The following is a 13,867-nucleotide window of genomic DNA, read 5'->3' as shown; positions in this document are numbered from 1 at the left end:
CCTATTTAAAAATAAAAATTCAGAGAACCAGCAGGGCAGGCATTTCCGCATATTGTATCCCAATAAAGCAACCTGTTTGGGGCACGGTTCCTTGAAATGTACCCTTGCTCTATGGAACTCGCTCCTGCGTCACCCCCTGGTGGTCGGGGAAAAGAACTGCTGGAGTGGCGGTGTTTGTTTAGTTCTGAACTTCCCTACTATGCCTTTAAAGTCTCCTTTCAATCATCAGGATATGCGTTTTGCTAAATTATGGTTCTATTTATTATAAAATTGACGATAAAGTAGGCTATTCTCTAGGAGGGGCGGGATGATTTGATTGACACGCTACACAACCAATAGCATTCATTCCCCGCCCCCCGCTCTTGATTGACAAGTTACCCAACCAATAATGGTCTGAACTCATTCTGACGCGTAGTGAAAGATGGCGGAGCCACAGTCTGCAGCAAAGGATTCATTTTCGGTCTGTAGAAAGCAGCGGAGGGGGTTTGTCCATCTCATTTATACAGTCTATGACGCGTTCAGGGAGACCTCCTCTACAACACCACACTCTCCGCTAAGCCGGACGGGTGTGAAACAAAAAGTGGCGGCCCGTCCAGTGAGGTCAGAGGTCAGAAAAGTGCCAAAAAGTGCCGCTTTCAGACAATAGTGGGCGCCGCACAGGAGATGTCTCCGCGAGGCAACACTTTGAACATACGCACGCGTTCAGGGAGACCTCCTCTACGACACCACACTCTCCGCTAAGCCGGACGGGGCTCAAACAAAAAGTGGCGGGTCGTCCGGGGAGTAGGGGGAGAGAGGCAGAGAGAGGCAGAGAGAGGCAGGGGAAGAGAGGCAAAGCTTTTGGAGCTGGGGTTAGTGATATTAGTGATATTGCCAGTGATAAGAACGACAAAGTCACAAATCGAAAAGATACTAACAAGTTGAAATTATGTACAGAAATGCCAAACGTACACTAGGTGATGAGTGGGTGAGGCCAAAAAAAATAATTTAAAAAACTGTCTATTGCATTTGTGAAAAAACAAATGACCCCACTATTGTCTAAAAGTGGCACTTTTCTGACCTCTGACCTCACTGGACGGCCCGCCACACTTTTTTTTACACCTCTCCCGCTTAGCGGAGAGTGTGGTATTGTAGAGGAGGTCTCCCTGAACGCGTGCGTATGTTCAAAGTGTTGCCTCGCGGAGCCGTCTCCTGTGCAGCGCCCACTATTGTCTAAAAGTGGCACTTTTCTGACCTCTGACCTCACTGGACGGGCCACACTTTTTTTTACACCTCTCCCGCTTAGCGGAGAGTGTGGTATTGTAGAGGAGGTCTCCCTGAACGCGTGCGTATGTCCAAAGTGTTGCCTCGCGGAGCCGTCTCCTGTGCAGCGCCCACTATTGTCTGAAAGCGGCACTTTTTGCCACTTTTCTGACCTCTGACCTCACTGGACGGTCCGCCACACTTTTTTTTACACCTCTCGGGCTTATCCGAGAGTATGGTATTGTAGAGGAGGTCTCCCTGAACGCGTGCGTATGTCCAAAGTGTTGCCTCGCGGAGCCGTCTCCTGTGCAGCGCCCACTATTGTCTAAAAGTGGCACTTTTCTGACCTCTGACCTCACTGGACGGCCCGCCACACTTTTTTTTACACCTCTCCCGCTTAGCGGAGAGTGTGGTATTGTAGAGGAGGTCTCCCTGAACGCGTGCGTATGTTCAAAGTGTTGCCTCGCTGAGCCGTCTCCTGTGCAGCGCCCACTATTGTCTAAAAGTGGCACTTTTCTGACCTCTGACCTCACTGGACGGCCCGCCACACTTTTTTTTACACCTCTCCCGCTTAGCGGAGAGTGTGGTATTGTAGAGGAGGTCTCCCTGAACGCGTGCGTATGTCCAAAGTGTTGCCTCGCGGAGCCGTCTCCTGTCCAGTGTCCAATTTGTATAGGCTATGCATTCCTTTGAACAGCATTTATCCATTTATATAAATTATTAATGTTTTAAATCCCTTTTTGTTACACAGAAACATAATATGTGTTGTATAGAAACATAATATGTCGTTTAAATGCTTAATTTATAGTTTTAATGTGCAAATTAACCGTTTTTCAATGGCTCCTTTTTGCTCTAGAGGGTACTCTTATTCTGAAGAGATCGTCCACCGGAAGTCTTATTGTTGCCACCTTATCGTTGCTGACGGAACACAGCTCTTGAACCGGCGTGACTTTGAACCAGTGAGTGTCGAGGGCTGTTGTGTTGAATACAGTGTCGACAGACTTGACACCGTCGGCGTCGATATGAGGGTACTAAAAGCAGGACTCAGCTTAGGAAAAACACACCTTCTCGCACCAGGAACCGTCACTCTAAAAAAGGTAACATTTTCCAAGTCGAGGTATGCCTATCAGAGATATCCAGAACTGCTGTGATCGGCCATGACACCAAACGATATAACCAGGGGTAGGCAACGTTAGGCACGGGTGCCAACATTGGCACAGGGGAGGGTGATCACTGGCACACTGGCATAAGTGTGTGAGAGAGGATTTTTCATATATATTATTTTAAATGTTGTCAATTAAATTAAGTCCCTTTACATAATGTGTCCAAATGACATCCTGCACATAATGCTACATTCATTCAAACTCTGACTGGGGAGGGAGTCTGGGAGGTAGGTGGGTTATTCCTGTGAGTCTAATGATCATTGCAATGTCCTGATGTGAAAGACAAGGTTTCAAAAGAAAGAAATAAGGTTGTCATGAATATGGGAATCAAAATCTGTTGGAAATATTGTATTTAGATGTGGTGTCATAATAAAATCAATGTAATGTTGATATGGCATATGGAAGGAAAAAAAAACTTGGCACTTCATGTGAAAAAGGTTGCTGACACCTGATATAGTAGGCCTACAGTACACAGTGCATTCGCATCCAGAAACAGACCAAATACCTGGTGAATATTCACTGTGTAACTTGTCATTTGACAGGTACTCCTCAATAGCTGTCGGACATGCTCCTCTGGCATCTTCCCCAACGAAAGGATCCGCAACATTGGCATCTCTGCCCATATCGACTCAGGGAAGACCACCTTGACTGAACGTGTACTCTATTACACTGGCAAGATAGCTGAGATTCACGAAGTGAGCACCCGTATTCATCTGTTGTTGTGTTGTAAGGCTATGTGCACCAATGAGCTCTTGTCTTTCTCCTGCACACTGTCAAATCCAGTGGTGTAAAGTAGCTAAGTACATTTATTCAAGTACGGTACCAATTTTGAGGTATATTTACTTTACTGCAGTATTTCCCATTTCAGTACTTTTACTTCTACTCCACTACATCTCAAAGGCAAATATTGTACTTTTACTCCACTACAATTATTTGAAAACTTTAGCTATAGTTTTACTTTGTAGATTTTGATTATTATTACAAAACAACATACATTACCCACTTCACACACACATTTCGGCCATTTGAAAATAGCCGATCTTCAAGCTCACAATGCAGTGACGCATTGTGAGCTTGTACATCTGCTATTTTCAAACGATTTTTATACATTTGAAAACTTGTGAAATGGGACATTCTGCATAATGAGTACTTTCTAATTTTGGTACTTTAAGAACATTTTGATACCAATACTTTTGTATTTTTACTCAAGTAAATTTTGAATTCCAGACTTGTACTTGTAACAGAGAATGTATGCATTGTGGTATTGATACTTTTACTTAAGTAAAACATTTTAGTACTTTTTCCAACACTGGTAAAAAATTATCCTGTTAATTCAACTCTGTTACAAATGGATAAACGAACACCAAAGAAAACAAGCGGTTGGCTCATCCCTTTCTTCCTCCTGTGGTTTTGTAGGTGAAGGGGAAAGATGGTGTGGGGGCCACCATGGACTCCATGGAACTGGAGAGACAGAGAGGCATTACTATTCAGTCTGCTGCCACATACACTGTGTATAACAACCATAACATCAACATCATTGACACACCAGGTACTGTTGCGCTCCATGTTAAAAAGGACTAGTTGTAGAAGACATGGCGAGTTTTCAGTACTAAATAATAAAAGGAGTATAGCCCACTCGTAGCTGCCGATGCAAATTTTATTGTGGACACAGAGACAGAAAAATGACCAACGTCAGACTAAGCTGCCCAAACAAGTCCACCAAAAGAATGCACACAGTTTGTAGACTAAATAGTGGACAACATTTGACTGATACTTACTTCTTTTATTTCGTACCCAGGCCATGTTGACTTCACCATTGAGGTTGAGCGAGCCTTGCGTGTGCTGGATGGGGCAGTGCTGGTTTTGTGCGCAGTGGGAGGCGTCCAGTGCCAAACCATGACTGTTAATAGACAGATGAAACGCTATAACGTGCCCTTCCTCACCTTCATCAACAAACTGGACCGCACGGGTGCCAACCCTGCCAGAGCATTGCAGCAATTTAGGTATAAAACAAATAGAAGGGACAATAATACAGCATATGTCTCCCACAAAGGTATTATGTCGTTTGATCGGTCGGTCAGTTTGTCCAAAATGTTGAAGAGCAAACCGAGTGCTGGTTGCTGATGATCCAGAAGTACGTATTTGTTGATTATTTAATTATATATCACAAGAGGAGATGGAAACAAGAGATATCTGAGAGATCAGAACAATATGCAGGTACCAAATTCACAGACACACACAGACTAACAGGGCCGATAACATAGTCTTCGGCCATCTGGCCTTGCAGAGACAATAAAGTTAAGTGTGTGTGTGGTTGACTTACGTTGACTTACAGTACGTCATAGGCCAGCCACCTGAAATGCATTTCCTGAAAATGCATTTCAGTTGCATTTCAGTTATCTTTCAGTTTTTTTCCTAATATGTTTGTGTTTGTTTCCTTCAGAACCAAACTCAACCACAACGCAGCCTTCGTGAACATTCCTATTGGGCTAGAGGGGAAAATGAGTGGTATCATTGACCTTATACAGGAGCGAAGCATATATTTTGAAGGACCCTTTGGGTGAGTGATTTTGACATTGATAGGATGACATTCAGTTGACATAAATATTTACCGTAGTTGGATTAATTTAAAAGCCATCAGTCTTTTGGTTATTACGGGATTCAGTCTTTATTAGGCATGTTCAATATGAAATTAACTTTTTTGTCAACCGGCCACAGTGGTTAATGGATTCTTTATTTAAATATCATATTACGTATCGTCCTCTACAGTCAGAATATCCGGTATGATGAGATTCCAGCAGAATTTCGATCTGAGGCTGCAGATCGGCGGCAGGAACTGATAGAGTGTGTTGCAAATGCTGATGAAATCTTAGGGGAGATGTTCTTGGAGGAAAAGATTCCCACCATTGACGACTTAAAGGTTTGTCTCTTCCTGTGTGTACTAGGAGATTACGTCATGCACGATTGAGAAAATAATTATAATTGTGTATCATTTTCATTCATATTATGATTTCATTTGTAACTTCGGCAGGGGCCATAGTCGTTATCTTGGGTCAATAGTGCAGCCCTAGTCTAAGCAAAAATATTTGACTGCAGACCGACCATAATTTAGAGCTACATCTTCCTTTTTAAAGAGTAATCACATCTTACTTCCTTGCTCCGCAGGCTGCAATCCGCAGGGCCACAGTGCAGCGTCTGTTCAGCCCAGTACTGGTGGGCACAGCACTGAAGAATAAGGGGGTCCAACCTCTCTTGGACGCTGTACTGGAATACTTGCCCAACCCCACAGAGGTCTCAAACTATGCCATCATGAATAATGAGTGAGTAGTAGACACAAAAATCCTGAGTGTTCATTTAAGTCTCAGAGTGTAAAAAACAGTTCACGTTTTTATGCCCTTCCATAGTCTTAGGCCTTTTCACACGGGGAGCGCTACAATGCCTGCCTTCTCACTTGGATCCGCGAGGCCACACTGCACTCATGCAAATAGACACGTTTTAACGCTTCATATAAAGCATAAAAGCTCAACACATTTCAACTCTTGTCACTGGTGTGCGTCAAACGAGCACAAACGCAAAAGTTTCATGGGAGTGCGCCCACTTGTCACTCCACCTATCAGATTGCCCACACCTCCCTACCTACCTGCTCGCCTCTCATGAAAATCAATTACTAGGCAGTAGCACGTCTGTCGCTTACCGTGTGGAAAGGCCTTTAGACTAGTTAATGCATTAGCATTGTAGCCAAAATAAAACCATTTCGGATCTAGTTTAGTAATTGTAATTCATATTTTTCTGTCATTGTGTATTGTTTGTGGCACAAAGGCACAAAGGCTTACTTGACACATTTAATTTTTTATGTGCTGATTTCAATGGAATATTAAATCTTATCAGGGATTCCAGTGAAACCTCTAAGATTCTCATGGACCCTGCGAGAGACGATTCGCACCCTTTTGTTGGTCTGGCCTTCAAATTGGAGGTGAGAGATGCTATGAACTAAGAGCATGTACATCTTCAGAATTCACTAATTGTTAGGGTTACGGTTCCTGAGATCATTCTTTGTGTGTAATAATTTACATGGATGCTTGTGCCCCCCCTGGGGTGAGAGGATTGACGGTCTTTCATCTCCACTAGGCAGGGAGGTTTGGTCAGCTGACATACGTGCGGGTGTACCAAGGCTGTCTGAAAAAGTCTGAGTACATCTACAACACACGCTCAGGCAAGAGAGTGCGAGTACAGAGGCTAGTGCGTCTCCATGCTGACCAGTTGGAGGTGAGGACGATAACACGTAAATAAACACACACAGCCTGTCAACGGTCACCTTTTAACCCCTAAAATAGACATTTCAAAACACTGCTGATGTTGTGTTGTCGGTAATTTATGCATGGAGTGACTTGCAAAACAATGTGATCGGTCAAAAAAACATGTGTTCCTTATTTTGTTTTTAGCATTGTGAAAACAAGTTTCCATTACACAAGACATGACACTTCTGTTCTCATACTTATGATTAAAAGCTCATCTTTTTGTTGCAGTTTCTAAGGCACAATCAAACTTATTATATCCCTTTCTGTCCATCCCTACCTATCTCCTTTTCCCACCTATATTGTGTCAGGATGTTGATGAGGTGTATGCAGGTGATATTTGTGCTCTGTTTGGGATTGACTGTGCCAGTGGCGACACTTTCACCTCCAAGAGCAGTACCAACCTCTCTATGGTGAGTGATAGTAATTGCTTCACGGGGGAAGGCACTGCAGCAAAGCAGGAGTACCATGCATATTAGAAAATGAAACTTCTTAGTATGCAATGCTACTGTTCATTGTCTAGAATGTGGGGATTTATGTAATTTCTGTCTTCAAAGTAGGGCTGTGGCGATATATTGATACAGTATCGCAATTCTACTTCTTGTAGTATCAATTAATTGACACCCATATTGATATTTTGTCCTTTTTCTTTAAGTGCGCCTTTACGTTGTATACATTTTAAGGGCATTGGATTATGCACATGGAAGCACTTGCTGTGCCACATAGCATGGGTTTATATTAAAACAACCTATTATATTTGTACTTTGACTAAACTGATTGTGGTTATTGCCATAGATTTAGTATTGTGGTCTGAATAGTATCTTAATTTGATTGTGATACACATTGTAAAACAATTTGTATTGTTGTGATACATGTTATAGAGTGAGGTACATGGTGATTCCCAGAAGATATTTCTTCTTGATTCTTATGTATTAGCATCCTCCTATGTCGGTTATTATAATTTCATTTTGAACAAAGTAAACCTGACATGACCTGACATGTGGCTGTCCTACAGGAATCCATTCACATACCAGAAGCTGTCATTTCAATGTCTATGAAACCTGGAAATAAGGTAAAAAATAAATAAAAAAAGTAATACACACTATTCTCCCCATATGATTGTATAAGACTACATAATCTCTGAAGTTTGCAATGAGCCTCTCTTTCCTTCACTCGTCATACTCTCACCCAGAATGACACGGATAAATTCTCCAAAGGCATCAACCGCTTCACAAGGGAAGACCCAACATTCAGAGTTCATTATGACACAGAGAGCAAAGAAACCATCATCTCAGGCATGGGAGAGCTGCATCTAGAGATCTACTCTCAGGTATAAAGAAACAAGGTGCAACCGTGGATGTGCCGTTTTAACTTGAAAGGTTGTAGAAGTCACTCATGCTCTGTTCCTTTATCATGTTTACAGACACATTGTGTATTACAGTAATTGACTACGCCCTCTTCCCTCTTTTGTCTTAATGTAGAGGATGGAAAGGGAATACAACTGCGCTTGTGTGATGGGAAAGCCCAAGGTAGCTTTCAGAGAAACTGTCACCAGCACTGTACCGTAAGTACTGAACTCATCAAAAACCATGCACAGATGTACAGTACAGTTTAAAGTGAGACCATGCTTTTTATTGGACTGAAACACAGTGTAATCTAAGGATGTCATTAGATGAATGTATGATAAGGTAAAAAGGTGTTTGAAAGGGTGTGTTAAAAACTGCATACTATTTGGAGTGACCCTATATTATACATTTCATGTTTATGTTTTTAATCCAGTAGCTTAATACATGAAGTGCTACAGGATGTGGGTAGAGGCTATATAGGTGGAGGTGTGTGGAATTTTCCCTGTATTATAGCATTGTAGGCACTTCACAGTCATGGCACTTGGGCTGTTGTTCCACCTGCAGGACTTTGACTCCCTCTGCTGGAGTCCAAGTGACGAGTACCTTCCAGTGGATAATCTCCTGCAACATTAGATGGCAAATAGACATATTCTGAGATCTTCTCCATCAGTGTTTATGCACTGAAAATGGGACCTTTTTGTTTTGATAGTTACCTGGGAAACCATCTCATGCAGCAGAATATGATAGTTGAACCTCAAATGATTGTTCTCAGTTTCCTGTAATGATAGACAGGGGTCAGCTTTATCAGTTTCACCTACTATTTAACATGATTTCAACTCGATTTTGACTGTTTATGTTGATGTTAATCAACATGGTCCCCTGAATTGGCTATCTCTGGAGAGAAAGACTAAATGAGTTCCTAATACACCTTTTTTGGGCACTACTACTACTACTACTACAATGCTACAGTATGATAGCTTAAACCCTTGTCCCCCCCTCAGTGGAAAAACTCACCAGCTGTGTGACATTGGCCACCTGAGCCATGTTGTAGAGAGTGTTCTCAGTGGATTCGTTCAGCATGACAAAACTGGCAGCCACACCCCCCAAATGCCAGAAAGGCTTCATGCTATTGTCGATGTGACCATAGCTATCTGAAATCAGAAAGTCAACATGACAGACAATTATAGTCAATGTAGTATGAATTGTGATTGCTTTGCTATAAATGTTGTCGTCTTACAATCTGAAGGTTTGCGAATGTATAAATACTGCACAATAGTTACGATAGGTGATGATATGCACTTGTTTTGTCAGCAGTGTAATAGTAATGTTTATTGGTCATACCCATGTTGCAATCCTGAAACGCAATTTTAGACTGCTGACATAGTCCAGTATCCTGTGTTCTGAGTTCATGTTCTACGTCTATGCATATGTTTTATTTCACGTACCAGGTAAATTATTTGTTGACAACTGATTGTTACTGGTCTTGTATTGTTGGTACAAGGCCTCCTCTTGAACCATGGTGTTGATTTTTAAAAGGCCCTCACATGAGGCATGGACCTGGGGTGCACTTTTACACTCTCCTCCTGGAAATACCACCTCAGCAGAACACTTTTCTGTTGTCTGCATGACAAGGTGGGAGAGGCAGAGAATGACAGATTATAAAAGGATCAAGGCGGGGCAGATGTACAAAGCAAGAAGTGGAGATAGATGAAAATTAGGTGTTGTAATGTAACCATGGTAGCTAGACTCAATGCATACAAAACACAATATAATGTTCTGCAATACATCTTGTCAGCAGAAGTGGGTTAGGCTTGTTCTGTCTAAAACAGCAGAATATTCTACTGTGTTATAGTCCACTGTACTCATACCTACGGCTTTCATCAGTCAAAACTTTATATGCAGCGCTGCCAAGTTGTGTTGTGTTAATATAAAAGATATGCCCATTAAGCTCCATGAATGGAGCCATTACGCCTAGTGCAAAGGTGAAGTGTGATAATGAAGCCGATCTTACATTGCTGATCATCTCCTGAACTGAGATCTCTAGGTGATACTTCCTCCCACACTCTACGTCCTGACAAAGAAAAAACATAAATAATCAGTTGTCAGGACTAAGCGTTATTACTTCTTAATAATTACTTATTAAGTAATTATTAAGAAGTCGCACCTCCAACGGTGCGACAGGCCAAGGCCTAGCAGGTACACCATCATCCTGTATGAAATAATTATGTTTATTTATTTAGATCAAAGTCAACCTTATGAGATAATAAAAGCCGTACCTCTGCATTGGCACTGTGAACTCGTTGCAGTCCAACCCACCGGTACGGTGAGCCATAGCGGGTATTGAGGTAGTGTTGTACCACCTTGGCTGCTCTCTGGGCAGGGTAGTGATCAGGATTCAACTCTCCAGTTGCCATAACATCTTCAACCGTGTCTTCCACCAACAATTCTACTGCCACTCCCTCCTGTTCTCAGAGAGAAAGAAAAGAGGAATATTGAAAGGGGCGATCAGCGTGAGAGCATGAAGAAATAAGGGATGAAACTGGTATGGTAGGTAGGGAGGGAGGGGCAGGGGCCAAAGGACTTTGAACCCCTGGCGTAGACAAGGGCTGTGTCTCAGGTCCTTATGTAAATAAGGAAAGGATAGCTACAGTATATGATGGTAGATAGGTTGCAAAATTTGAGAGCTTGTAGATTTGATTTGAGCACTCACTCACTAAAATGTGAACCTGTAACCTGTAATTCACACATGTAATCTAAATTTGAAGTCACAAAGAAAAAAAAGTTGAGGATAGACAGAGGCTCTGTCTTGCTTTCTCTTGTACTTCTAGATAAGGAATGGTCGTAACAGGAGATCATAGTGTGTGAGCTTTACTTACCAAATGGGGAAAGAAAGGAAGTACACAAGTACAGAAAAACAATGTGAAAGATAGTGAATAAAGGGATCTTCTTGCCTGTGAATGGAAAGCTGAGACCCCTTGTCAGATCTGCTAGAAATACTGGGTCAGTTGCAGCCTCCTACCATGTTCTATGTCCAACTTCCTGGTAGCCAAAGACCGCCCCTTTCTTAAAGAGACAGACTTCTTTTTCTTTTATGTTATCAAGTAAATGTGACACAATTGTCAGTGGGTGTTAAATAATATTATATTCTAATTATGTTGTCCATGATGCTATCTTATTTTTAGGTTTGACTTCACCCATAAGAAGCAGTCTGGTGGTTCTGGCCAATATGGTAAAGTAATTGGAGTTCTAGAGCCCCTGGAGTCGGAGCACTACACGAAGGTGGAGTTTGAGGACCAGACTATTGGCACCAATGTCCCCAAGCAGTTTGTGCCAGCTGTTGAGAAGGTATTATATATGCAATTATATATTGCAATTGCTAACATAGTCACATGAATTTTTAATATTTCTTATGATGTTTAAGTTTGAATTCCCCCTCCCTCATCCCTGTCCTTGTCTCTCTTCCATTCTCCTCCAGGGATTCAAGGACTCTTGCGAGAAAGGACCTCTGAGTGGACACAAGATCTCAGGCGTTAAGTTTGTGTTGGAGGACGGAGCGAGTCACATGGTTGACTCCAATGAGATCTCCTTCATCCGTGCAGGAGAAGGCGCATTAAAGCAAGGTGAGGGTCCCGCTCCCATCACAGATGGCTCCTCAGAGCTTACTTTTGTTAACTTTATATGGTTTTCAGTGTTACTAAGATATTGTGTTTGGGTTTCTCTATGTGCTGATGTCCATGTTTGTCTGTCTCTCCTTTTGTTTTGTCCTACAGCCATGGAGAAGGCAAGCGCCATCATAATAGAACCGATCATGTCTGTAGAAATTGTAGCGCCCCAGGAGTTTCAGGGAACCGTAATTGCCGGTGTTAACCGGCGCCATGGGGTTATTACAGGACAGGATGGGGCAGAAGGATACTTCACACTGTATGCAGATGTGAGTACAGTAGTGTATAGTCTCTAAACATTTAAAGTACATAATTACTCCTCTTAGCACATTATAATAGTGTTGTCTGACTGGTATCATTTTCTGTTGCTCCCCACAGGTTCCCCTGAATGACATGTTTGGTTACGCCACTGAGCTGCGCTCCTGTACAGAAGTAAGGCAAAGCTGAAATGAGCTGATATCAGTCTTGTACAGTCTGAATTATTAAGTATATTGATAACTAATTAATAACTTTCTGATTCTCCACCTCCAGGGAAAGGGCGAGTACACCATGGATTACAGCAGATATCAGCCTTGCCTCCCGGCCACACAAGAGGACCTCATCCATAAATATCTGGAGTCTACAGGCCAGTTACCTGCCAAGAAGAACAAGTTTAAGAACTGAAAACTGTAACCCAGCAATATACTGGACTATGACATGATCACCCCCCCACCCCATGCATCCCAACATCAATTAGTCTGAAGTTAAAGCTTAAATTTGTAAATGCTTTCAAAATTCATGAGTCAGATCTTGTATTGTAAATACCCCCGTCTTGTCTGATTCTTATAGATGTTATATTTATTATAATTTTATCCCTATATATCCCTATATATTTGGCCTCTGCTTTCTGCAGCCAGCACCCTTATCTCCACCCACCACCTTTAGGTGGATACAATGAATATCTGACTGAGACAATCTCAGTGTTTGGACATGAGCATGCAGTTGCTAGTTTTGTACTATGTACAGACTGATGATGTAGAAATATCAGAGAATAAATGATACCCCTTTTGACTATTCCTCTGAAACACTTCTTGTTTGAAGAACGTCCCCTGGTTGCCTTGGAGGAATGGGTGAAAAATCAGGAATTAAGGTAATACAAATATATTGTAAAAGAAAATAGGGCTGGGCGATGAGGACAAAATCTAATTTCAATGTCTTAAACCAAATATCTCTTATCAACATTGTAACTAATATTGTATTGTGACGATACATTTTCTTTCAAATCTTTCAAAAATTGCAACACGTTGCGATACAATACAATGCGTGAGATTGTAGATCGGCTATTTTCACTTTTCTTGAAAGATTTTGAAAGTATAAGATAAAATAGGGCTTAAGCAATTAAAACCAGGAAAAGACTACACCTATTCTCACGATATTGCGATATCCGAAACCCCAGACAATATCTAGTCTCATCACAATATCAATATAGTATCGATATATTGCCCAGTCCTAGTTAAAAGTTAAATTCCAACCTTGGTTAAGCATCAGAATCAGCTTTATTGTCACATCACAGGTTTACAGAAGTATGAAAGTGGGTGAAATTCATTTTCGTGTATAGTTCGTATCGTTATTTCTCGAAACGGCATCACCCAGATAAGCCAACAGAGCTAGTTCCTTCTTACCCCATTAGAGCCCTGAACTCCCTCTCCTGCTGTGTGTGGAACAATGTTTGGGTGGGCTGACAAGTCCACTGATCCTGATCCAGGAGTGACTGTTACAGCAGGGCTCCCATGGACCACATTCAGCAAGGCCAGAACAACAAGGATCCTCAAAGTCATAATCCGCACTGTCAAGGACTCTGTAGGTATACTGAAAATGCCTAACGCAGTAGGGGAGAGACTGGAGTTCTCTGAATGCAGTCAGGAAAATGAGCCTTAATCTAGTGTGTAGTTATGCAAGAGCGAAGGGCAGGGGAAAGAAGAAGCTGTCCAGACCCAGCTGCCGTCTGTCTCTGTTTAGATAGCAGGAAAACTAAACAAAGTGCTGCATTTTATCTGGTTCTGGACATTGCATTCTCAAACTGTGCTGAGTTGTCAGCTCCTCATTAAAATGATTAAAAGCTCTGCAACAGAATAGGCCAGCAACTGTTTAGGGTTACTTCTGATGAAATAGGTGTTGGT

General features: G+C 42.0%; 2 protein-coding genes across 4 annotated transcripts; one reads left to right on the top strand and one right to left on the bottom strand.

Moving 5' to 3' along the window:
* The first annotated feature begins 2,191 nt into the window (after positions 1–2,191).
* gfm1 (G elongation factor, mitochondrial 1) lies at positions 2,192–12,763 on the top strand. Its single transcript, XM_084063802.1, has 18 exons — positions 2,192–2,339; positions 2,948–3,100; positions 3,822–3,954; positions 4,204–4,408; positions 4,849–4,965; positions 5,175–5,325; positions 5,571–5,725; positions 6,294–6,378; positions 6,534–6,671; positions 7,012–7,113; positions 7,716–7,772; positions 7,893–8,030; positions 8,182–8,264; positions 11,229–11,391; positions 11,522–11,666; positions 11,817–11,977; positions 12,087–12,140; positions 12,240–12,763. Exons 1-18 carry the CDS (start codon positions 2,265–2,267, stop codon positions 12,369–12,371), a joined length of 2,247 nt encoding a protein of 748 aa, XP_083919928.1. The 5' UTR covers positions 2,192–2,264; the 3' UTR covers positions 12,372–12,763.
* Positions 8,318–13,674, bottom strand: lxn (latexin). Of its 3 annotated transcripts, none has more exons than XM_084063803.1 (7): positions 13,370–13,674; positions 10,323–10,508; positions 10,058–10,117; positions 9,492–9,666; positions 9,061–9,197; positions 8,760–8,822; positions 8,318–8,667 (listed from the first exon to the last, which is right to left on the bottom strand). In XM_084063803.1, exons 1-7 carry the CDS (start codon positions 13,523–13,525, stop codon positions 8,554–8,556), a joined length of 891 nt encoding a protein of 296 aa, XP_083919929.1. In that variant the 5' UTR covers positions 13,526–13,674; the 3' UTR covers positions 8,318–8,553. The 3 variants fall into 3 exon arrangements, with proteins under 3 accessions (XP_083919929.1, XP_083919930.1, XP_083919931.1); XM_084063804.1 differs by lacking the exon at positions 13,370–13,674 and adding an exon at positions 10,923–11,177; XM_084063805.1 differs by lacking the exon at positions 13,370–13,674 and adding an exon at positions 10,998–11,177.
* Between the last annotated feature and the right edge of the window lie 193 nt (positions 13,675–13,867).

The sequence above is a fragment of the Gymnoscopelus microlampas genome (genome assembly GCF_963454915.1).
Source record: "Gymnoscopelus microlampas genome assembly, chromosome: 8".
Classification (NCBI taxonomy): domain Eukaryota; kingdom Metazoa; phylum Chordata; class Actinopteri; order Myctophiformes; family Myctophidae; genus Gymnoscopelus; species Gymnoscopelus microlampas.
This window is presented reverse-complemented; position numbering and strand designations above follow the sequence as displayed.